Source organism: Balaenoptera acutorostrata, chromosome 13 (assembly GCF_949987535.1).
Source record: "Balaenoptera acutorostrata chromosome 13, mBalAcu1.1, whole genome shotgun sequence".
NCBI classification, from domain to species: domain Eukaryota; kingdom Metazoa; phylum Chordata; class Mammalia; order Artiodactyla; family Balaenopteridae; genus Balaenoptera; species Balaenoptera acutorostrata.
The window spans coordinates 65,407,457-65,431,970 of record NC_080076.1 but is presented as its reverse complement, the minus strand read 5'-3'; the positions used below and the strand labels follow the sequence as shown (position 1 = coordinate 65,431,970).

Sequence of the window (24,514 nt, the reverse complement as noted above, 5' to 3'; positions counted from 1 at the left end):
ATCCAGCTGGTAGAGGAGGACTGCAAGCCTCCGCATCTTGGGCCAAGTCTCACTGTGACCCCCTGTAGACCCCCAGCTCTCCCTTACCAATCCAGGGTCCTCCTTGTTCCAACTCAGCTGTTACCTCCTCCAGGAAGCCAACCAGTCATTGCGTGGGTGCCCAGGAAGCACGGCCAGCGCTGAGGCCGTTGCTGGTGGCTGAGTTGGCACACGCAGCCAGGCCAAGCCCTGGGGACTCTGGACAAGCTCATCCCTGCGTACCAGGGCCTCCCACCTTGGGAGAGAGACCGCCAGGGACAGGGAGCTGTGCAAGTCCCACGTGTGCGAGGCACCTGGCAGGGCCAGGGCCATTTCCACCTGTGTCCAAAGGCATGAAAGGCCGGTCGTGTAACCCTGCCTTGAGCCAGCTCCTCATGAACATCCAGGACTTCAGCCAGAGCCCCTGCTTTGCCTTTTCTTTCTATGGCTATTATTTACACACTTTAAAAATATTTTTTTTAACTACAGAAGTCACACCTGCTTGTTGGGATAAAAAGCTCAAAGTAAACAGGTGTGTAAAGGAACGAGTGACTGTGTCTGTCCCACTGCACTCTCCCGGGAGGCCCTGCTGGGCCCATGGCACGTGCAGAGACCACAGGCATCACCCTGCATCCTGCCCCATGGCCTTAGGGAGAAGCCAGGTGGATGCCCCAAAGGAGCCACATGGAGCAGCTGGCTCCTGCTCCCCGGGGAGGTTTCCACCTGGGCTGGGGTGCCACCATCACCAGGCTGGAGCAGAGAGGGTATGGCTGGCCCAGTGTCACCAAGAGTCTTGGCTTCTAGTTGACTGCAGAGGACCATGGGTGGCATGTCTCTCACATCCCACCCAGACTCACAGGGTGTGTGTGGGTCACCCAGGGAGGGCTGCGGGCAGGAGGACCAAAGTCACAGCTTCCCAGGATGGCCTTGCTTCTTTTTTTTTTTTTTTTTAAATATTTATTTATTTATTTATTTATTTATTTATTTATGGCTGTGTTGGGTCTTTGTTTCTGTGCGAGGGCTTTCTCTAGTTGTGGCAAGCGGGGGCCACTCCTCATCGCGGTGCGCGGGCCTCTCACTATCGTGGCCTCTCTTGTTGCGGAGCACAGGCTCCAGATGCGCAGGCTCAGTAATTGTGGCTCACCGGCCTAGTTGCTCCGTGGCATGTGGGATCCTCCCAGACCAGGGCTCGAACCCGTGTCCCCTGCATTGGCAGGCGGACTCTCAACCACTGCGCCACCAGGGAAGCCCTGGCCTTGCTTCTGAGACTCGGCCCAGGACCCGTTGGCCATCCACAAGGTCCAGGGCCCTGGTGACCTGCCGCCGCCCCCTGAGGGAACAACCATCATGCAGGAAGCTCTGTTTGAGGGGACTGCCATGTCCGTGTCCCCAGGACAGATGCCAGCAGGGTATCCGCTTCCATACGGGATCCTTGCCTGCAACCTGCTCATTGTCAAGTCCTGCGGTCCCCTGGGGCCCCCTTCCAGCCTGTGGGAGACCTGGTCTCCTGAGGCTTCCCTGTACCTCCCAGGTGCCCCGCGCAGCTGGCGAGATCAGAGCTCTGGTTTGTCAGGAGTTTGGTGGGTGCCAGGGCTTGTGCTAAACGCCTTCGGTGCCCATTGATTGTTGGCAGTAACCCCCGGGGGGGATTACTGTTGTTCTCATCTCCCCACGGAAGAGGTCCCAAACTCTGTCTGGCCCAGAGCCACAGTCTGCGGCCTCGCTCTGCAGTCCCTGCACTCCAGGTGTGGGTGTGCCCAGGACACAACCTGAACTGGGTCGCTGCGGGCTGCTGTTCCTGTTCTTGTGTCATTCCGGCCTTCACATGACACGTGCCTGCTCCGTCCTGTTAAAGGCGTCTGGAGCCCCCAGCCAACTGCCCTCTTCGTGGGCAGGATTCCACTCTGCTGACCTCAGATGCACAGGCTTATTTAGCCTCAACTCTGCTGTCATGCCCTCCCTTCTGTCACCAGGGGCTGCGGGTCCCTTGGGCTTGGCCCCTTTTCAAGGCCCGAGCCCAGGCCGGGGTCCCCACATTCCTGCCTCCTTGGCCTGCAGGTCCCCAGCCCGGTGCCGGCCATGTGCATCACCGGGGGTCGTGTGCTCCGCAGACCTAGTGCACGCCTGACAACCAGAAAAGGTGGAAGAAGGCTCTGGGGACAGTGACCCAGGCTTCCAATCCTGTAGTGGGCACTGGGCAGGTTGTTCCTCCCCTCTGGGCCTCAGTTTCTCCTGCATAAACCGGGTCAGCAATCATAGCTCCCGAAGGGGAAGGTTGTGGCTGCCACGCTTGTCAGCAGACAGAGGACACTTTGATTTTACAGAGAAAGAATTGGGGGGGAAATATGAATGCCTTTCCTCACATGTATTGAAAGTCACCAGACAAAGCGGCCTGTGTGGTGAAGAGTGACGGCATCCACGTAAACACAGCAGCGTGTTCTGGGATCGAGCAGACAATCTTAATGTCAGGGAATGCAATCATATTTTACTAGCTCTGAAAAACAATGACTAAAATCACAGAGTTAAACAGAGCTCGGGCAGAATCTGTGAATACTGGCAGGGAGTGGATAAGGGGGTGATGTGCCCATGAGGGAATTTACGCTCCGGGGGGGCAAATACTGGCCTGTGTTTGGTGCAGGCTGATAACAGGAAGACAATCCCCAAATTAAACAAATGTGAATGAATTCCTCTGTGTGCAGACAGAGCAAACATATCAGTGAAAATGGGTATAGAGCAAGCAGCAAACTGTAATAAATTAGAATGAGTTCTGACGGGGAGCCACGATTCGGGCAAACAAATATTTCAGGAAATACGGGTAAGAGGCCCATGGCAAAACAATAACTTTGACAGAGTTCCAATGTCATGCTCACCAATGAGGTGAAAACAAACATTTTACCGGGTGTCCATAGGAGACGAGGCGCAGGGGGAACTCCGAGGGTGTGCTCTCTGGGAAGAGCCGGGCCACACGACTGTGGCAAAAGTGGATCAGTGACTGTCCTGAGATGGGACAGTCCACTGAGTGTGACAGACCTGCCCACTAGGGTCTGTCGCCCAGCTGCTTCCTCCTCGGAGCCCTTGCTGACTGGCCCTCATCCAGGTGTGACCAGCAGGTGACTGCCACATGGCGAAGACCCCAGAGGTCTGGCTTTCTCAGATCTGTCTCAGTCTCCTGAGCTGGAGGACAGGAATCCAGTGCTGATGTGAGGCAAGGAACCCAGTGCGACCTCCCACACAGGAGGCAGGGCTGAACATGTCCCTGGGGACTGTCCCTGGCTGGGATGCGGTACCAGGCTGGGCCCAGCACTGACCATGACTGTGCTGCCTGGTCTGTGAGATTTGCCTGGACCTCGCCTTGACCTTGTCAGCTGTGTTTTGGCTTAGACTCCACCCTCTATTCCCTGAGTCAGAGCAGGGATGGAGATGTTGGAGGACGGGTGCGTGGGAAGGTCAGCCCACGAGCTGACCTGGCATTTCACATGCACAATCATTTTGCCAAAAGTGTGTGTGATGTGGATGATTACCAGCATTCTTCACTAGCAGTGCAGTGAGCCGTGGCACAGCCAGGGCTGCTGTGGTACCCCCCACCCTGGCCCCTAATACGAGTGCATTAGAGGGAGATCACTGGCAGGGGCAGATGAGCTCAACAAGATTATCCTGAAGATGGGCCAAGCACAGTACTGGCTGCTGGTGGGAAGGGTTGAGGTTAGGGTCAGCTCCAGCCCTGTGTGTCAGCTGGGACTAAGTACCAACACCGATTGGTGTGTGCGTCATCAGGTGCCCACAGAACTGCTCAGCTGCACTTTGTCCTGACACATGATGCTGAGGGCTGGGAACCTGGGTCCAATCCTGGTAACTGGGTGCAGACGCTCTTGGGGGAACACAGCCCAGGCCAGCTTTGTGTGCCCAGCAGAGGAGAGACATGGCACCAATGGGATGTCTGCCTGTAAAGCAGGAGCCAGGGTGCTAGGCAAGGGCTGGGTGTGGTCCAGGGCGACTCAGGATTCAGGGCGGGGCCTGGAGGACGTCTCCAACCCAGTCACCAGTCTAGAGCTTGCCATCAAACTTCCCACATCAAATGTGCTCCTTCCTTCCTTCATTCAATAAAGACACATCAAGAGGCAGTTGGGGAGGGACACAGCAGGTGGCTGGGAGTCAAGTGCAAGAAGAGGGAGCTGTGGTCAAGCTGGTGCCCAGCTGGGAATGTGCCCGCCAAGCTGACCCTGAGGAGGAGGAGGAGGGAGGGGGCTGGGGTGCAAGGGGAGGGACAGGTGCCCAAGAGCAGGGAGCAGTGTGCGAATGACCTGGAGCTCAGAGGAGGGGCTGGCAGATTGACTAGCATGGTGAGAGGTAAGGTGGGTGTAGGCGGGGCCTGCCCACTGAGGGCCCATGAGCCAGTCTGAACCAGCAGCCTTCTCCAGATGGCAGCGGGGAGTCCCTGAAGGGTTTTCAGGAGGAGGGAAGTTTATCCATGACAGGAAAATGGGGGAGTCTGGTGGCCATGGCCAGCTGTCAAGGCTGGCCTACTCTTGGGGAGCTAAGTTTCTGAGCCTCTGGAGGGACCCCCAAGTTCCTGCCCCTGGGCCTTGACTCACCTGCCCCCCGTGTCTCTCCCTTTTTCTCTTCAACTCCAACAGGGGGAAGGGGGGCAAGAGGCCCGTGACAATGTCAAGAAGCCTCCCTCAATATAGGGCGTGGTGATGGTGTCCCCCAGGAGACATGAGCAAGGTCTGGGGGAGGGGTGCTACTGACATCTGGCAGGTAGAAGCCTGGGATGCTGATAAACATCCTGCAATGCACAATTATTCAGTCCCAAGTGCCAAACAGGTCAGGGTGTCCCATGCACCAAGATGCGTGGAGCACCCAGAGAACCAGGTGAAACAGGTGGGCAAGGTATGGAGTGAGGCTGCCACACACAGTCAGACCCAGCACCTGTGGGTGTGCAGGAACATCCTGAGGAGATGCAGGTGGGGGTAGGGGGAGTGATGGGGAGGGTGGTCAAGACAGGTTCCTCCCAGGAGGTGAAATCTGGGGCTGGGACAGCAGGCCTAGCATGATGTTGGAAGGAAGGGAATCCAAGGCAGAGGGACAGAGGGTGGGAAGGCCCTGAAGGCCCTTAGGAGTGAAGGGAGGCCGGTGGAAGGTGGCAAAGCAGGGGCTTTGCTGTCAGCCCCAAAGGTGGTACAGAGGGCAGGATCTGTAGGGGAGAAGCAGGGCGTGTTGGAACCATGGGGGCTGCAGGGCTTCCCAGGGGAGCCTGGTGGTCCACGCCTGCCCGTTGCGTGGGCAGTGGGACCGGAAAGACGGGAGAGAACGGAGTTGGCAAGCCCCTAAGGAGACTCCTTCCCACGATCGAGCCTTAGGCCAGGGGAGAGGACGGAGGGCTTCCCAAAGCCCCTTTACACGAGAGAAGCAGCATCGCGCTCGGCCTTCCCGGATTCTCCGCAGACCCGGCCTCAGCTGTGAGTTCCTGCAGCTCAATGCCCAGGGAGGCTCCCAGGTGTACAGGTGAGCGGGGGGCGGGGAGGGTGGGGCCTCCAGCGGAGCAAGGGGAGCTAGGGTGGTCAGCCAAGTAGGCGGGGCCTCCTCGGGGTGGGGGGGGCGGCCACTAGCTGAGAAGGCGGGGTTCAGGCGCATGTGGCGCCGCTCGGTGGGCGGGGCCTGCCAGGGGACCCACACCTTTCAGGAACGCGCGGGGCGGAGCCTCCGGGGGAGAGGGCAAGGCTCGAGCTCGGGGTGTGGTGGGGCGCGACCGGGGGCGGGGCCAAGCGCGGGGCGGGGTCTCTCGGGAAAAGGCGGGGCCGAGCGCGGGGCGGGGCTGGCGGCGCGTACTTAATCAGCCCAGGGGCACATGTACAACAGCCATGAGCCTTAGGCGAACCTTCCCCTTGCTGCGCTCCGCCCTCTCCCGCCGAGCCCCGCTGTCTACAGCGCCGGCGACCCGCGAGCAGCACGCCGCGGGCCTGGAAGCCGTGCGGGGGCGCGGGGCGGCCGAGGCCGGGCGGCCGCCAGTGCCCGCCGTGGACTTCGGCAACACGCAGGAGGCGTACCGGAGCCGGCGCAGCTGGGAGCTGGCGCGCAGTCTACTGGTGCTGCGCCTTTGCGCCTCTCCCGCGCTGCTGGCGCGCCACGAGCAGGTGTGCGGGGGCTCGGGGACGCTGGGGGTGGGGTGCGGCCAGGGCCCCGCGGGCCTTCGCCGGTCCTGGGAGCCGTTATGAAGTTTCAAAGTGGAAAGCGGGGCCTCTGGAGCATCGCCTGTGGCCGGGAAGTCAGGAAGGAAGGTGTTTTCCTGCACGCCCTTTCGGGCCCGTGAATTTTACTACGTGTCAGTTACTGGCAGCTAAAAACAAAGATTAATTTAAATTTTAAGCTATATGCTGCTTGCAGTAATACACAGTGTTCACCCGAAATTTAAAATTGAGTGTCGTCTATGTTGCCCAAAGGGAAGCCTGGCCGTACTGAGCGGCTCATAGCCTGGGACCCCAGAGTTCTTGGACGCTGTGACACAGGGGATCCCCAGACATGGTCACTCTGAACAATGTTGAGGGAGAATGGGACGCTCGCTGCTCAAATATCCGACTTTTGAAACTTTAACACAGTTACATTGAAAAGTGTGAGGGCTTTGGGGAAGTAAAAAGCAGAAGTGTCTTAGCCGCTCTTGGTCAAGGTGATCCTGGGAACAGTTTAAAAGCAAGGGTCCAGTTGGTGCTGAGGGTCCCGAAGACACTTCATGCAGGTGGTGTTGACTTCTCAGTGAGACTGTGCTGAGGGCACCTTAGCTCCGGGCAGAGGCTAGGGAGACTGGACCCAGGAGGAGCATCAAGCCACACCTTGGGCATAGGTGAAGGTGAGGCCACCCAAGGTGGATGAGTGCTGAGGGCAGAGTTAGAGTTGGGTGGCTCTGAAGGGGCTAGGTTCAAAACCAGCAGAGAAGCCAGCAGAGAAGCCAGCAGAGCTGTGGGTCCTTGGGTACTGTGGGCAACAGTGGGAGGGACATGTCAGCTCCACCGTCCCTTGGGTGCCTGCCTGGGGCAAGTGCCAGTGCACTGGGACTGTGCTGTGGGTGCCTGGAGGAGCAAGGGGGCTTCTCTCACGCTCCCCTCGTGTTCTACCTGTGCCCTGGGGACATCCTTAGGAAGCCCAGTAACTGTGCGGTGTGCTCTGCCTGCCTTCCGTGGGACCTGTTCCCCCTGTCATAATTGCTGGTGGTCCCACTGGTGACAGTGCCTTGGTGACAGTGGTGAAGGAGATGGGGCAGAGGCCAGACTGCAGAGTTGTGGGCCGCTCACTAGAACCTGGTCCTTCTTGTGCTCTGGCCTGCAGCAAAAATTCCTCCTGCTGAGCCAGTGCAGGTCTGTGCAGCTCATGCCCCAGGGAGTATCAGCCTGCAAGGAGCCCAGTTTGAGCTGTGGCATTGGCTCAGGACCCAGTGGGGGCCCGCACTTGCCCAAAGGCAGGCCTTTTTGAGAAGGGTTTAGAAAATTCAGGTCTTCCATGATGAAAGCCTCTGTGCTTGGGTGTGAGCCAGTGCAGGAGAGTGTGGGGGAAGGGGGCAGTCAGGGAGGGGAGAGAACCGGCTTTACCCGTCCTCTCTCTGCAGACATGTCTTTGAGTCTTTTACAGTGTTTGTGTTACTGGTGCAAGTTTCTAAATCCATGAAGGATGTTCCTACCTGGGGAAGAGGTGGGGCTACCCTCGTCTCAGTTAGTGCCACCCCAGGGCATGCCTGATGCCAGGATGGTTTTAAAGGGGCTGTTTTGCTCTGGAGTTGGCTTAAAACTGCCAGCCCTGCGCCATGTGCTTCCATAGCCCTCTGTGACAGGCTGGCCTCCCCTTTGCCAGGGTGAGACGGTCGGTGACCAGCTCAGGTTACCTGGGTGGCCTTCACTGTTGTTCCCTCTGACAACAGGGTAACAGGAGGGGAGCGGGAGGTCACCAGCCCATGACCCCTGGACCGCATCTCAGCATCAGCCTTGCTCCTGCTCCTTCTATGAGCATTGGCTAGAGCTGTTTTCATGCTAGTTGGGTAGTTATGACAGAGACTGGGTGGCCCGCACAGCCTAAATTATTTACCATGTGTTCCTGGGCAGGAAAGTTTGCCGGCCCTAGAGTAGACAGTTGGCCCACTTCCACACACACTGTGTTTCTGACAGTCCTCAGAATTGACTTGTATGATGTCCGGGGTTTTCCAGAGCTGAATGATGGTTTTCAGGTCCCTGTTTCCACCTGGCCTGCCTCTGGGGTGAACTTTGATATGTCCAAGACCTGGCTTTTCCTCCTGCGAGGGTGCTCTGACCCACAGACTCGTGACTTCTGGCCAGGGCTCTTGTGAGGTGGAGGAGGCCTGCCCGTCTCCCGGGTTGGCACTTTCACTTTCCATTTCTATTCTTCTTTATAAAAATAATGAGATGCAATAAAATCAGATACGGCACAGAGGCTGCAGCGAGACAGAGGTGATGGCCTGGAAACCTTCACCCTCGTGTTGCCGCACGGCTCCTTAAGCATCTCCGTCCGGGTGCCAGCCACAGTTCAGGTGTGTCGGCGTTTGAGAGGCTTGGGCTGTTTGGGACTGGTTTGTGGATGAAGGTGTGTGACTGACTCATGCTTTTGCTTAGACTAGAGATTGCTCCCTGAGACCCTGATCCCAAGAGATGTTCCCCACAAAAAAGTGGGGTTCTGTTATTCATTGGGTTTGAGAAACCTTAGACTGTTCCTGCCTTGTAGCTGGAGCCTGGGGTAGTAGACACACAGGAATTCCCAGACAGGTGTCCTCCCAGTGGTCATCCCCCTGCCCCTCCTTGACCTCATTCCTTCCCGCCACTGTCCCCAGTGCAGGAGCACCGCGTCACCTCCTAGCCTGGCAAGCCCCGCACTCTGGATCTAAGTTAGCAAACACCTCCCGCCCTTGCCCTGGCCAGCACTCCCTCACCCCCATTCTGAATTCCATGGAGGTACCTTGCCCCTCCCTCCTTCTGGGTCTCCCTGCATCTAGGATGGGAGCCCGTCATCTGTTTTGTTCACCCTAGAATTGTGTCGGGCAGGAGGCAGTTGCTTGGGACATTTGAATGATGATGGCAGAAATTTGGGCTGTGGCGAGTTATGGTTGGAGGAGAAAGCTGAGTCGTTTGGGAGGCTGTCTTCCCCTGGGGCACGTACTCTCAGGCTGCCGGCCTGCTGCGGCCTGGATGAGTGTGCTGAGTCCCCGCTGGTCCTGGGTGGATGGTCATCTTCCAGACCTTTGTGGGTGGCTACCTGGCCCACTTTTAGCCTATGCTTTCTCCAGAGGAGCTCATACTCACTCGGAGTTTTGTGTGTTCATCTGTTCAGCACCCACTGGAGGCCCGGCCCGTTGCCAGGCACTGTTTTAGGGACTTGGAATAAGCAGTGAACAAAACATTGAAAAATGTGGGTTCTCACCTTCTAGAAACTCACACCAAATCCCCCTCTTCTCCAGCATAACCTGCAGAGGTGTGGATACAGAGAATGTTATGACCACGCCCACTGCTGTTCCCAGAGAGGCCTGCCGTTCACTTCTTTATCCACCAAGCGGTAGTCAGGCGACTGCCATGTACCACTGGGGTCACCCATGAGCGTGCAGGGCAGGGAGGCAAGAGCAGCGCCTGGGACTGGCCACCCTGCATGAGGAGCGGGGCATGGACAGTCACTGTGAGCAGAGGAGCAATCTGCTTTGGGTGGTGTCACCGTAAAACCAAGGCCATGAGCCGAGTTTGGCCCTGGGGAGAGCATGTCAAGGCTTTGTGATGGGTGGGCGGGGAAGCAGGAGTGTCCTGCTGGGGACATGGGAGGCCAGGTGGCCCAGGATAGCCTCTGCCCTTTACCTTTCAGTTGCTCCGTCTTGCCAGGAGACTTCTGGGGCAAAGGTTGTTCGACAGACTGATGAAGATGACCTTCTACGGGCAGTTTGTGGCTGGTGAGGACCAGGAGTCCATCCGGCCCCTGATCCAGCACAACAGGGCCTTCGGCGTGGGCTCTATCCTGGACTATGGTGTGGAGGAGGACCTGACCCCCGAGGAGGCCGAACGCAAGGAGATGGAGTAAGGCCCGCGTGGCACCTGCTGGCAACCCCAGCACCCCGGGGCTGGGCTGGGCCTGGCTGGGAGAGCTCTGTCCACCTGACTTACGGCAGCCCTCCTGGGTCTGCCTGGGGTTGTGTTCTTGCCCCGTGAGGATGACAGCTCTGGGCTTCCCCCGAGGCCTTGTGTGCCGAGGTTGGAGGAGGGGCGAGGATGGGGTCAGCAAACTTTGGTCCCCAGCCCGATCAGCCTGGTTTTGTACAGTCTGCAAGCTAAGAATCATTGTTGTATTTTTAAATGGTTGAAACAAAGCAAAAGTAATGTTTTGTGACACGTGAAAATTATATGAAATTCAAAGTGCTCTCACCCTACAGGGGCAGAATTGAGTGGCCGTGACTCAATGGTGGCTGCTGGGTGCTACCCGGCAGTTTACAAAATATGATTGCTGACACTGATGTTGGAGGTGCTCTGGCTTCCTGCTCTCCTGCAGCATCTCTTCTGGGGATTCTGACCTACTGGGCAGGTCCCACTGTCCCACTCTTGCTTGGCCCCTGAGATGATTTCCTGATTAGCAGGTGGGCCCCACCTGGTGGGTGTGGAGACTGCCTGGGGGTCCGAGAAGAAGGGAATGTGCTGCCAGGAGCACACGTGTGGCAGGCCAGCCCAGCGGCTCCTGCCGAGGTCACCAACTGGCTGCAGGGCCCGTTCTCTGGGCAGTGAGTATGGGGACAGATGGGCATCCCCCGACCCACCCTCCTGGGCCATAGGACAGAACTCGAGGATCATTTCACCCTCTGCTTCCTGAAGTAGGAGCCTCATGGGAGATCCAGGCAGAACCAGCCCTTTCTTTGCAAAACGCCCAGTTCCTGGGCTGGTGCCTGCACCCCTCCACCCCTCACTGGCATCTGGGCCACTAAGTCCTGACAGCAGCCGTGCCCGACCATGTGAGGCTTGGGACAGGCTTGCTGAGTAACCTGCCCTGTCTCAAGCTCTGGTGTTTGCTCTGGCCTGGGGAGGGAAGGGGTGGGGAGGGGCACGGAGGGGAGGGGAAGGCGTCACATGAGGCTCCTGCCCTGGGAACGGAATGTCCGAGCCGAGCTGCTGGTGGATTGGCCTGGGGAGCCAAGCCCCTGCCTCGCGATTTGCTGTCTTGAAGGCGGGGCTCTCCAGCTCAGCACCCCGGTGTTTCTAGGGGGGCTGTGGGCTGGGGCTGTTGAATAACTAGTGGGCTGTATCCCCGCTGGGTCTGGGTGAGGGCTAGTGGTTTCACAATGGGATTTTCTCTCTCTGGTATGAAAAGACTTCTTTCCCAGGGCGATCGCCTGGCTTCCTCCCTGCCCTGCAGGGGAGCACTGGGAGGAGGGCCGGCTTCGCCCTACCACGGACACTGGAGCCTGTGACCCTGGGCCACCCTGCTGTTAGTGCCCCTTGTCCTGCAGAAGCCCTGCTTTGTGGGCTTTGGGACGTGAACGGCAGTCCCTTCCTGTCCTAACATGGTGGCCGCTGTCCGATGCCAGTGGCAGGGCTGCTGCCAGGCAGCCCTGTGTGCTCGGTGGAGCCCGGCTGAGGGTGCAGAACCAGGCTCATAGGCACTGATCGAACATCCACGCCATTGAGATGCCACGCATTCTCCATCAGGAGCCCCTGTGTGGGGAACAGAGGGGTCACAGGCCCCTAGACCCTGCTCTGGGGAATGATGTAGAGGCCACTGCCCCAAGTTAACGCCACAGGAGTGGAGTGGGCTGGGGCGGGGAGCGAGTGCAGGTGGTAGGGCCCTGCCCCAGGCGTAACCATAAGAGGCACAGTAAAGATGGGGGTGTCTGAACATGCAAGAGGCCCAGCAGGTGCCCTGAGGACGTGGCCCTGGGAGGAGGGGGTCCGGGGGTCTTCCCCAGGTTAGGAAGCAGGAGGTAGGAGGCCGGAGGCGCAGGAGGGAGAATAGCCATCCAGGGAGGGGGTGGGATGGCGTTTCCCAGAACACTTGTTAGAAGGCAGAGGCCAGGAACCTAACTCTAGAAGAGGAGCCTCACAGGGTCCCCCAGCAGGCTGAGGGCCCTGGGAAGAGGGCGCAGGGCTGGGTTCCTCTTGACGATTGGCTGTGATGAGGTTGTGATGAGGATGGCTGGGGACAGTGTAGCCAGCAGGTGTGTGTGTCCTGGCTGTGCAAACCCAGGGCTGGCCGGGGGCGAGGCCTGGGCCTTGGTCCCCAGGGTGGGGGCCGCTCCTCGGGACTGGTGTGCGCAGTGTCTTGGGTGCTGCCCGGAGCCAGGGCCTGGGGGCCCACAGGCTTTTCTGCGTTCTTCTCTTGCCTCCTGCGTTTCACCAGGGGAGAGCTGGTGTGAGGGCAGCCGGCGTGGTCTCCCCTCACCTTTTTCTAAAAGGTGTCCAGCCAACAAATTACCTGATGCAGAGCTGAGCTTGGAGCTGGCTGAGGGGATGGTTAGGGTCTTCCTGCCACCCCTACAAGCCCCTGGGTCGCTCCTGCAGCCCTCTCCTGCCCCCTGCCCCCCGGGGCACTCCATTCCCTCCTCCACATCTTGGGCCGTGCACTTATATGTGCACGCATGTGTCTGCACGTGTGTGCATGTGTGCACATGTGTCTGCACGTGTGTGTGTGTGTACAGAGCATGCTCTTCCTTCTCTTCATGGTGACACGACACTCCCCTTCCCCTCAGCCTGGTAACTGCCATCTTTGTCTCCTCGTGATCCACTTGCCGGGCCTGGTCAAGAGTGCAGCCCTGCCCATGCTAAGTACTGTCTGCTCTGGGATAGGCCGCTGCCCCCTGACCACATGGCTGTGTGACCGGCTGGCTCCCCTGTGCCTTTGGAGCCAGACTGGGGCTTGGAGGGTAGAAGGCCAGCTGTGGAAATGCTAATTGGGACCGTCACACGGCCCCGGGCCCCTGGGGGCCTCTGGGTAGTGGTGTCCCCTCAGTGGAGGGCAGTCTGCCTAGAAGGTGGATATCTGCGGGTTATGGGCTGTGTGGTGACAGAGCAGGCCCGAGCCTCCCGCAGCTGCCAACCTCGGGATGAGGCCCCTGCCTTGGTGCAGATGGCGGGTGCCATGTCGTGCCTCCACCCCAGTGGGCCACAGCTGCGGGGCAGCCTGGGTCTGGCCTTACAGGTGCCCTCTCTGTCCTGTCCTCATGAGGACTGGGTATATTCAGGTATGATGGCCAGGGGAGGCCAGGGGAGGGTTTGCATTAAAAAAATAAATTGTGGTTGCTGGTTTGAAAATAATCCTGAGGAGCGCAGGTGGAGGTGAGGCTGGCTGTGGGCAGAGGGCAGAGCAAGGGGCCCTGCTCCTTGACTCTGGGGATCAGGAAGCTGGTGGTTTCCCTCTCTCCGCCATCCTCAGCCCTGAGTGGCCCGCGCCCCTCCTTTTCCTCACAGGAAGGAATACCCCATGGCTAGCGGGCCTCAAGGACCTACCCACGCCCTGGGCTGTGTATCGCTTTACTTCCTCCTCACCCAGTGTAGGGAAGGGGCCTCACCCAGGGGGAGACCCAGGTTCCTCCGGAGCAGGGCTTGTAGGCTGGGTCCTGTCTGCCAGGCTCAGAGAAGGTGACCCCGGAGGCCAGGGGCGGGTGGGGTGGGGTGAGTCACGCTTACCTGGCCAGGTGACCCTGCCTTCCTCTTCAGCCCTCCTGGGTCAGAGTCAGGGCTCAGCCTCTACTTTCTCCCACCTGTGCCTCCTCAATGGGACGCGTTTGTCACTTGTACCTGAGGTGGCGTGACCGCAACCCTCTTCTTCTTCCCTCCTGCAGGTCCTGTACCTCAGCATCAGAGAGGGATGGCCATGGTGAGTGGGAGGCAACCATTCAGAAACGAGCCTGCTCCCCACCCGCACACACCCCCGGCTCCTCCCCGTGTCCCTGGGCACCCAGGCCATCGTTCTGAGTGGCTGACACATCCTTACGGCCGGACTTGGGGGCCGGTGCACTCGGCCCTCGGTGGGTCTGGGCTTTGCCTCCCTGCCCTGGGTTTGCCACGTGACTAGGGTGACCCAAGGAGAAGGAAGAGTGGGCGCCAGGGCGGGCGGGTTTGGGGAGCAGCACAGGCAGGGGGCCGGGTGCTCGGGGTGGGGTGGGGCTGGAGCTGGAGTGCGGCGCTGGTGGCGGGATGGGGGCTTGGGGGGTGGGGAGGTGGCTCAGGCTGGACACCCACCTCTCCAGGCACCAGTAAGAGGGAGAAGCAGTTCCAGGCCCACCGGGCATTCGGAGACCGCAGGGATGGCGTTGTCAGCGCCCGCACCTACTTCTACGCCAGCGAGGCCAAGTGTGACAGCCACATGGAGACATTCCTGCGCTGCATCGAGGCTTCAGGTGGGGCCCTGCTTGTCGCTGGCCTGCCGCCCGCCAGGCTCTGCCTGGGCTGACCTCCGCTCGAGGAGATGCTGGTGTGGGAACACAAGGCTGGGCCCGGAGTGTTTGCTCAGGGCTCCATCCCCATCTCTGTGGCCTTGGTCGTGAGGATGACGTGGGCTCACACCTGAGTCCAGCTCCTTCCTGAGGAGCCTGGCTGCCTGCAGGAGGGCACCTCCCCCCTCCCGGGTACCAGGTGTCCAGATGTGGACCTGTCAGTGGGCCAAGTGGCCCCCAGTCCCAGGCAGGGGCTTGACTCTTGTCACATGACCCCTGGCTCTGCCGAGGGCCACACCATTCCGGGAGCTGGTGCCACGTCCTCTTTAACAGAGAATTCTTCCCCGTATGGCCTCTGGGTGGGAACACCTGCTAGGGAGGTGAGTTAAGCTGGGAGGTCACAGAGGCCTCAGCGTCCATCAGGTCCCCAGCAGCCCTCCTGTTAGTGGGTCCCACACCTTCTGAACACTTTAAGGAGTGGGAGTGAGCAATGCCCAGAGGCAACCTCCTAGGAGCAGCGCTGGGCACCCCGGGTGGTCAGGCAGACACCCGGCTGCCCAGTGTCCAGTGCCAGGGGCGTCTTCTTGGTTCCCTGCCCACTCTGCCTGGGGGCAGACAGATGGGGAGGGCTCCACAGAAGCAAAGATGTGTGTCGTGGGCTTCCAGAAGCCAGAGGAGAGAATGGGGGAGGTGGTTGAGTGCCTTCTGCCTCCAGTTTGTGCTCTGCTGGGCGTTTCTGTGTTCGGTGAACCCCCAGGGGCAGCCCCGGGTGCCGAGGGCATTGGAGAGGAAACGGGCAGGGATTGAGTGGGCAGGTCTCACCAGCACCTTTGCCCACTGCATTCCTGGACCCACGTGGCAAACTCAAACCCTGCTGAGTCACCGGTTCCCACCTGCATGGTCAGGCGTCCGGAGCAGCCGAGTGCAGGGTGTTTGTGGGCTGCGTAGGGTCGTTGTCCTTCTGCCATGGGTGGTCAGCCAGCCCAGGCGTCTGGGTCCTTGGTGGGCTCTCCCCTCCTGTTGCCACCCCACTTGGCCTGAGATTGCCAGGCAGCCACCAGAGCTGCTTCTGAGGGCCAGGCAGCCTGCCCGGGAAGCATGGCCACCGTGGGCCTGCTCGGACCTGGTGGGCGAGGGAGGAAAGATGCGCTGGTGCCACTGCACCGTCTCATTGGGTGGCTGGATTGTTCATGCTCTGGGGGTCTCAGGGCCCAGGTGCAAGGTAGACCCAGTACCATGTGTTGTAGGTAACTAATAGGAAGAATGGCCACCGCCAGCCTCCTGAAGTCTGTTATATGTCTATGAGAAGTGTCCTAATTCTTTTTTTCTTTTTTTCTTTTTGGCTGCGTGCGGGCTTTCTCTAGTTGCAGCGAGCGGGGGCTGCTCGTCGTTGGTGTGCGCAGGCTTCTCATTGCGGTGGCTTCTTTTGTTGCGGAGCACGGGCTCTAGCTGCGCAGGCTTCAGTAGTTGCAGCACGTGGGCTCAGTAGTTGTGGCTCGCGGGCTCTAGAGTGCAGGCTCAGTAGTTGTGGCATGTGGGCTTAGTTGCTCCGCAGCATGTGGGATCTTCCCAGACCAGGGCTCGAACCCGCATCCCTCGCACTGGCAGGCAGATTCTTAACCACTGCGCCACCAGGGACGTCCCAAGAAGTGTCCTAACTCTTGAGTGGCACAGATTCCGGGCGCAGGCTCAGGGTCCCCCCCACACACACCCCCAGCACTGATGGCTCTTCCTGTGGCTTCTCACAGGTGGTGCCAGCGAGGATGGCTTCTCAGCCATTAAGCTCACCGCACTGGGGAGACCCCAATTTCTGGTAAGTGTCAAAACCTTCCACCCACAGGGAGTTTGTAAGAACTTGGGGCTGCCGTGAGCGTTAAGTGAAAGCTCGTGCGCTGGTGCCTTGGCCCTGGGAGCCAGGCACACGGGCGGGATGGGGTGGCTCAGGCTACACGGGGGTCCTGGGAGGGGGCTGGGTGTGCGCCTGGGATGGCAGCTCAGGCCCACGTCCGCAGCTGCAGTTCTCAGATGTGCTGACCAAGTGGAGACGGTTCTTCCACCAAATGGCCGCAGAGCAGGGCAAGGCCGGGCTGGCTGCCATGGACACGAAGCTGGAGGTGGCTGCACTGCAGGTGGGGCCACCCCTCCCTGGTGGGTGTGAGAAGGTGGGCCGGGGAACAGCCCTGCCCAGGAGGAATTGGCCAGGCGGTGTCTGAGGTGGGTTCCCAGGGCCTGCTGCCCAGCCCCCAGCTGCTGGGTCAGTGGGGAGGGAATCTGAGCAGAGATGGAGGATGTGTTGGGTGGGAGGGTTGGAGGGGGGCTGGCCCTGCCAGTAGCCGAGCTCTGTGGACCCGCAGGGATGGAGAGATGTGGAAGGGGTGGGCAGCGGGGAGAGACTATCTCTGGAGCAGAAACCCAAGGCAGAAGTGTAGCCAGTCTCAGTACTGGCATTAAGAAAGTCAGCCTAGCATCACAGGCCAGTGGGCAGGGGCAGGAGATGTTTGTGAGCAGGGCTGGGAGATGGCAGTGGGACCAACACCCTCTCGCTTCTGAAGGAAAGCGTGGTGAAGATGGGCATCGCGTCCCGGATGGAGATTGAGAACTGGTTCACTGTGGAGACCCTTGGCGTGTCTGGGTAAGAGTAGCCCCTGGGCTGAGATTTCAGGCCGCCCTGGTTCAGCCAAGGTTCTCGCTGAGCCCCAATGGCGTCTCCCAATCCTGGTCGCCCTCTTCCAGGGCATGGGCCCCCTCGAACCCTAGGGCTTCTTACAGAATTATTTGGGTCATGGAGTGAGGGTGCCACACCCAGCAGTCCCAGGACCCATCTGGCAGATGGGTGAAGGGTGAGGGCAGCTGACATCCTGGAGGGTCCCAAGCCTCATTGTGAGGAGCTGGGGGCTGGCAGCAGTGTGCCGTCCCCTCCTGCCTGGTCTCCCATGTTCAGCTCTTACCCGAGCCTGATGTGGCCTGGGTGGTCTCGGCCCTGATGTAAGAATATTCATGTTTTGGTTTCTGTTTTTTTAAACAGAGGACCGTGTTTACATTTTACCAGTCTTTCAAAACTGAGCACTGAAGCAGGTTCTGTGGGGTAGGGTCTGGGGGTGCTCCTGCAGGGAGGGGGCTGGTTTGGGGCCGTGGTGAGGCCGCGTGTCCGCATGCTGACGCGCCTTCTCCCACAGCACCCTGGACCTGCTGGACTGGGGCAGCCTCATTGACAGCAGGACCGAGCTCTCCAAGCACCTGGTGGTCCCCAACATGCAGGTGACGCTGTGCGCGTCCGTGCCCCCCACCTCACGGTTCTCGCAGGGTCGTCATGGAGGGTCCCCGCTCACACTGCCAGGGCTTCCTCAGAGTGGCGCTGGGTCCCCAGCATGAGTCTCCCCACAAGCCAGGCGGAAGCTGTCACCTATTCTAGTCGAGCCTCAGGAGACCCATGCCGTCCCTTCTGCCCAGTGCTGTTTGTTAAAAGGGAGTTGCTAGACTGGCCTGTGTTCGGGGGAGAAGAATGAGACTCCACCTGCCCCTGGGAGGGTGACCGGGCATTTGTGGCTGTGCTTAAGCACACCCCTGAGCTGGGATGGGAGGAAGCAGCAGAGGTGCCTTGGGAAACACCCAAGACGCTGCCTTTCACAAGCTCCAGCCTGGCGACAGAGGGCCCAGGAGGGGTGTGCTCGAGGCCTCGCCGGGAGTGCCCTGGGTAGTGTTAGTGGACAAGCGGGGCAAGCAGAGGGCCCCCTGTGCTTCACGGGCCTGCAGGGTGGGTGCCCACTGCTGACCTGCCCAGCGCCCTGAGTGCCACCATCTGGGGCCGATGCCTCCGTCCCCCTGTTGCATGTCAGTCTGTGCTGTGTGGCCAGCCAAGTCTGCCTGTAGGCACAGTTCTTCCTCCATGTCCTCTGTCTGCTAGGGGCTGAGTCTTTCCAGGTGATTGGGTGGGTCAAGGGTCACTTCCTGAACTTTGCGCAGGAACAGAAAGGGGACCCATCGTGAGGATCCTCTGGAGGCCGTGGGAGCCGACTCCTTGGGTGCAGGCCTGACTTGGGGCAGCCAGCCCCGTGAGGAAGGGTGTGCTGGCGGGCAGCGCGGTTACGGGACGCTGTGTGGCCGGCGGGACCCTGGACAGGACACTGACCTTAATGCACAAACAGGGTGGCGGGTGGAGAAGGGGGCGCAGGGATGAGGCCCACTGGTCCTGGGCACCAGGCACTGGGTATCGGTAGGCCCTGCACCAGGGGCGAGAGGGTGCCCACAGGAGGGGGGAGCGCTGGCCTCGAGAGCCCAGGTCTGGAGCCCTGCCGTGGCCTGACTGCACTGCCCCCTCAGACAGGACAGCTGGAGCCTCTGCTGTCGCGGTTCACTGAGGAGGAGGAACGGCAGATGACGAGGATGCTGCAGAGGATGGACGTCCTGGCCAAGGTCGAGGACCCTGGGATGTGCCGGGGTGGGGGGGGCACCTGTGTCACCTGAGCCCCAGACAGACCCTCTCTCCCCGCTGTGCCCCTCAGAAAGCCAGTGAGGTGGGCGTGCGGCTGATGGTGGACGCCGAGCAGACCTACTTCCAGCCGGCCATCAGCCGCCTGACGCTGGAGATGCAGCGCAGGTTCAACGTGGAGAGGCCACTCATCTTCAACACGTACCAGTGCTACCTCAAGGTGCGCCCAGCGTCTGCCGCGGGGAGACAGGCCCCCAGGACCAGCTGCCAGCGGACCCGTCCCCTGGGCCTCAGACCCCAGACAGGGTGTTGAAGGGGCAGGAGGACGATGAAGGAGCTTTTGGAGTCCACGTAATGTGCCTTAATCGCCAGATTTCGAGTGACTGTTTCCTCCCGCCCTTTTTAGCTTGGTTCCCTCTAAGGGTATGATGAAGGCTCTGGGCCCCTCCCCAGACTCGTGCGTGTGCCTTGGGGACCCTTGAGCACAAACTCTGGCAGCCGCTCGGGGACCAGCCAGGTGTTTGGAGGACTCAGGGTGGGGTGGGTGTAGGCGCTGCAGGGACAAGGGGAAGTGGGTGGGTGTGGGTCCAGGCAGGCGCTGACAGCCCCCGTCACCACAGCTGCTGGCCCTGGTGCCCCTGCTGACTACACACTGGGGGGTGCCCGGGCCCCAGGAAGGCCCTATGGGACACAGGCTGGAGGGGGGCCCATCCTGGTCATCCTCAACTTTCGGCTCCGGCCCGCAGGACGCCTACGACAATGTCACCCTGGATGTGGAGCTGGCTCGCCGAGAGGGCTGGTGCTTCGGGGCCAAGCTGGTGCGTGGCGCATACATGGCCCAGGAACGTGCCCGCGCCCTGGAGATTGGGTATGAGGACCCTATCAACCCCACGTACGAGGCCACCAACGCCATGTACCACAGGTGCGCTGCCCTCTTTGGCTTCCGGAGCCTCAGAGCTTCCCGGGGGTGGGGTGGTGGGGGGGAGAGAAACCGGGAAGGGGCTGGAGCTGACCCGACGTGACCCTGTCCAACGTGGGAGCAACCCTGGGGTCAGAACCAATACCTCCTCTGCCTTTGTTTTACTTTTTCCAAAACCATTAAGGTTTTTTTTTTTTTAATATAAACGTCTACTGAACTGCCTAGGTTGACAAAGATGAGAGCTGTACCCTGGCAGCCCTCCCCAAATGGCACGAGGCCTGTTTGCTTTTTAATTCCACGCCAGGATCGTCCACTGTTTTGCACCTGCTTCTGCCTCTGCCCCTGCAGGGGCTGTGCAGGCCTGCCTCACACGTCACCCTCCCCAGGTGCCTCAACTACGTCCTGGAGGAGCTGAAGCACAATGCCAGGGCTGCAGTGATGGTGGCCTCGCACAATGAAGACACTGTGCGCTTCACGCTGTGCAGGTTGGCCCCGCCCCCTTCCCGCTGGGCGCTTCTGGGTGGGCAGGAAGCGTGGGCAGGCAGTGGGTTTTGGGGGGACATCTGTGGAACGAGCTGGAGTGGCGGCTTTAGGGCCCCCAGACCCCTCGAGGCCGGCTGGGCATTGTGCTGCAGTAGCCAAAAGGCTGTTTGCAGTTACTTGGGTTTTTAACATTAATACCAGACTTACTAAAGTTTCAAATTAAAAAATAAATTTCATTAGGTGAAATTTAAGTGTGAAATGTTGGAGCCCTCAGATGTGTCGCCTCATTTATAAACAATTTCTCAACACTTTAAACTGTGTTTAGAATTTAAGATAGTCTGTTTTCTCTTTAAACGCCTGTGCCATGGAGCATCCTTATAAGTCAGATATAGGAATGAGGTGAAATAAATATACATTTTTTTCTTTTGGCCGTGTTCTGGGAGTTCCCCGACCAGGGATCAAACTCAGGCCCCAGGCAGTGAAAGCCCCAAGTCCTAATCATTGGACTGCCAGGGAATTTCCAATCACCACGTTCTTTTATCTCATATCTTAACCCAAACTGGACCACAGCCGGGGTCCAGCTCCCCCTCCCCCCGCGACAGGAAGCTGGGCAGGTGGTGGCCTTGCTGGCCCTTGCCTTCCCCAGGAGCCAGGCAGGGGCCACCCCTCCCACAGTGGGCACCCCGAGCCCAAGGCTTGGGCCGAGTAGTGAAGGTGCAGGGCGTGCACCCAGAGGCACTTGCAGGCTCTGCCTGGAGGGTGACTCTGGTCGTCCTAAACCATTCATTAATGTCGTGCTTGTCCTTCTCATGCTGGGGCTGCTTTTTCATGGTGTGAAACTGCAACTAAAGGCCACGATTTCTAATGCTCTGCACTTGAAGCTGCCTGGCTGTGAACAGGAGCACTGAGGCCAGCGGGGCTGCCAGGTGGAGGGCAGATTGTATCGAGGCTCCCTCTGGAGTCCTGCTGGGCTGGGGTCAGGCTGTTTCCTTGCTGGTGGTTGACTCTGACTGGCGTCCTAGCCAGGTGGACTGTTCCGCTTTCTTCCCTCCATCCCTGGGGCCTCCTTGGACGCCCCATCCTATCCCTGGACGTGGGATGGCCAGGGACACCTTTTGTGCTTGGGGAAGATTTGTTTTGTTTTGTTTTGTTTTAAATTTATTTATTTTTAAAATTTTTGGCTGCGTGCGTTGGGTCTTCGTTGCTGCATGCCAGCTTTCTCTAGCTGCAGCGAGCGGGGGCTACTCTTCGTTGCAGTGCGCGGGCTTCTCACTGCGGTGGCTTCTCTTTGTTGCGGAGCACAGGCTCTAGGCGTGCGGGCTCAGTAGTTGTGGCTCACGGGCTCTAGAGCGCAGGCTCAGTAGTTGTGGTGCACGGGCTTAGTTGCTCAGCGGCATGTGGGGTCTTCCTGGACCAGGGCTCGAACCCGTGTCCCCTGCATTGGCAGGCAGATTCTTAACCATTGCGCCACCAGTAAAGCCCCAGTTCTGGCTTCTTTGACTTTTGAAGGAACATAGGGCTGAGTTGAAAATTTTAAAAGCTGGCTTTCACTTAGGCTTAAAAGTACAATTCTGTGGTGGAACCGTGATCAAAGCTGGTCCGTCCGGCACCAGGGTCCTCCCCAAGACGATATGCACAGAGGTCCTGGCCCCTGCCTGGCAGTGCCTACCTCCTGAGGTTTCCATCACCATCTCAGCAGCCTGTGGTTGACCCGTTTTAGGTTTTGGTCACAGGCTAGTCCACTCAGACTGACTAGGCGAGGACAGTGAAACGTCTAAAGGTATAACCTGCCCTCAGAAGGGCTTCCTTTCACCTGATTTCTGGATCTTGTCACTGGGAGCATGTGTGGCCTCCCCATCTTGGCCGCGGTGGCCTCCTGCCCTAGACATGGCTCCCCCCATGCCGAGTGCCAGCTGAGCGCTTGCCCGTCTCTCACAGGCTCCGCAGCCCACGCCAGGCCAAGGTCCTGTGCACCTGCTCCAGGAGCCACAGAGCCTTGAACACCTTGGGCTGGTCTTCCCAGGGGCAGCAGTGTGGGCCTCTGATGCCACACATTAGAGACCTCAGTCAGATTAGCTTTGGCTGAGTAACAAACCAACCCAAAATTCAGAGGCCTGAACACCGTATGTTGTGAGCCAGCAGTGCGGGCTGGGCTCTGCTTCTGCTGGCCTTGCCTGGGGCCCATCCTGCATCCGTGGTCACATGGGGTCTGGTTGGCCCTAAATGGCCTCATTTGTGGCTGGGACAGCAAAGGGCACTGCATCACATGTCAGGTGTCCTACAGGCCAGCTTAGGCTTCTCCACAGGTGGTCTTAGGCTACCAGAAGCCCTGGAGGGGGCAAGCCTCTGCCCATGTCACATTTGCTATCGTTCTGTTGGCTAAAGGAAGTCATGCCCAGCCCAGATATTGCCAGCCAGATGGAGAGAGCCTCTTTCTGTGCTGGGCGAAGCTACAGTCACATGGCAGCAGGCATGGACACTGGCAGGGAAGGGGCAGCAGCAGGGGAGGGGTCAGTTTTTGCAGGACGCCACATGAGTGTTCCCACCACCATCAGGCAGCAACACTGTGGCAGCCCTGCTCTCAACGGGGGACAGAGACATGTAAGCTGGATACCAGGGCAACACGGTGCAGACTGGGGCCCCGACCTTGGAGCCTAGCCCTGGGGGAAGGAGAGAAACGGTCTAGGATGCCCCTCATGTAGAGGCCCAGGGCGAGAGGTGCTAAGTGGTCTGGGGGCCTGGGGTGGGGCCCTGAGACAGTGAGAAGGGAGGGGGGCTCCAGGGGCAGGGATGGGGACCAACAGGCCCAGCCTGTAGCCTGGGTGGGGGTGAGGACCCAGGCTGAACACGCCCCTGTGGGGTGGAAGGATGGGGGCGGGCTATAGAGTGCTGGTGCTGATAGGCCGAGTCTGTATCTGCACGTACAGGAAGCCAGAGGTAAAAACGTGGGAATCATCAATGCATAGATATTTCAAAACCCTGGGAATTTTTTAAAGATCCTACAAGGGGAGGTGTGAGGATAGGAGAGGGTGTGGACAGAGTTGGGGGCCCCCACCTCAACGTCTGAGTAGCACTAATAGAAATTCGAGCCACATCTATTAACCCCAAATGTTTCATAGCCACGTTAAAAAAAAAAAATGAAGTTAACTTTGATATACATTTTAATTAACCCCACATATCCAAAATAGTACCATTTAAACATTTTCAGAAAAAAGTGAGATACTCTGCATTCAGTTTTCACACTGTCTTCAAAAACCCACATGTGTTTGACACTTGCAGTGCACCTCGATTCAGACCACCCGCCTGCCAGAGGCTCAGTTGCCACCAGTAGCTGGTGACTGCCTTACAGACAGGGCAGCCAGCAAGGGGAGGATGAGAAGCTGGAGGTGGGGTCGCAGGGCTGGGAACACAGCAGCAGTGGAACTCTGAGGGGTTTGAGAAGGGGATGGTGGGAGGGCTGAGAGCTTCCCAGGCCATACCAAGGGCTGGCCACTGGATGAGTCTGCCTTGCTGGGTCATAGTGGGCAGCAGGGAAGGGGCCATCGGGGAGCAAGCACAGCAAGAGGGAGGCTGGCTGGGGAAGGGGGGCACTTGGTGGCCTTGGGCTGAGGCAGCAGCAGCAGGGAAGAGACCTGGTCTATGCAGGAGAAAGCCTATGCCCATGCCCTACCCTGTGGGTGGGGATCTGGGGGTGGAGGGAGGGGCTTACCCACTGCCCTGCCTGTTCACAGGATGGAGGAGCTGGGCCTGCACCCTGCCGATTGCCAGGTGTACTTTGGACAGCTTCTGGGCATGTGTGACCAGATAAGCTTCCCGCTAGGTGAGCTGGGCTTCCTGTGGGGGGCGGGGGGCAGGGGTGGAGGCGCTGGGACTCACCGCCTCCACCCCTGTGTGCAGGCCAGGCAGGCTTCCCCGTGTACAAGTACGTGCCTTACGGCCCTGTGATGGAGGTGCTGCCCTACCTGTCCCGCCGAGCCCTGGAGAACAGCGGAGTCATGAAGGGCGCCCAGAGGGAGTGGCAGCTGCTGTGGCAGGAGCTCAAGCGGAGGCTCCGCACGGGCAGCCTCTTCCACCGCCCGGCCTAGTGCTGTGGCTGCCTCCCAACGCATCCTCACCTGGGCTGCGACCACCCAGGGCTACAGCCCGACCGACCCCAACCTCACACACACCTTTTACATCCCAAACTGTGAGACCCCGCTGGCCCCTGCCCGTGGGCACCCAGGTGTGGGCTATGTCCGTTACCTGCCAGAGCTGACGGGAACTCAGAAACCGC

The 24,514-nt window shown here is 59.5% G+C and overlaps 1 protein-coding gene across 1 annotated transcript; it reads left to right on the top strand.

Annotated features, from left to right (window-relative positions):
- The first annotated feature begins 5,879 nt into the window (after positions 1–5,879).
- On the top strand, positions 5,880–24,384 carry PRODH (proline dehydrogenase 1). The gene is made up of 14 exons (XM_007196233.3): positions 5,880–6,152; positions 9,862–10,070; positions 13,817–13,851; positions 14,225–14,374; positions 16,159–16,223; positions 16,423–16,539; positions 16,963–17,042; positions 17,587–17,668; positions 18,731–18,823; positions 18,913–19,059; positions 19,586–19,761; positions 20,145–20,243; positions 23,973–24,061; positions 24,139–24,384. Exons 1-14 carry the CDS (start codon positions 5,880–5,882, stop codon positions 24,324–24,326), a joined length of 1,803 nt encoding a protein of 600 aa, XP_007196295.2. The 3' UTR covers positions 24,327–24,384.
- The last annotated feature ends 130 nt before the right edge of the window (positions 24,385–24,514 follow it).

Coding starts and splice junctions, on each gene's coding strand:
- PRODH (XM_007196233.3), top strand. CDS start 5,880: ATGAGCCTTAGGCGAACCTTCCCCTTGCTGCGCTCCGCCCTCTCCCGC. Junction 17,043..17,586: donor GAGACCCTTGGCGTGTCTGG/GTAAGAGTAGCC, acceptor CTTCTCCCACAG/CACCCTGGACCTGCTGGACT. Junction 18,824..18,912: donor GGATGGACGTCCTGGCCAAG/GTCGAGGACCCT, acceptor TGTGCCCCTCAG/AAAGCCAGTGAGGTGGGCGT.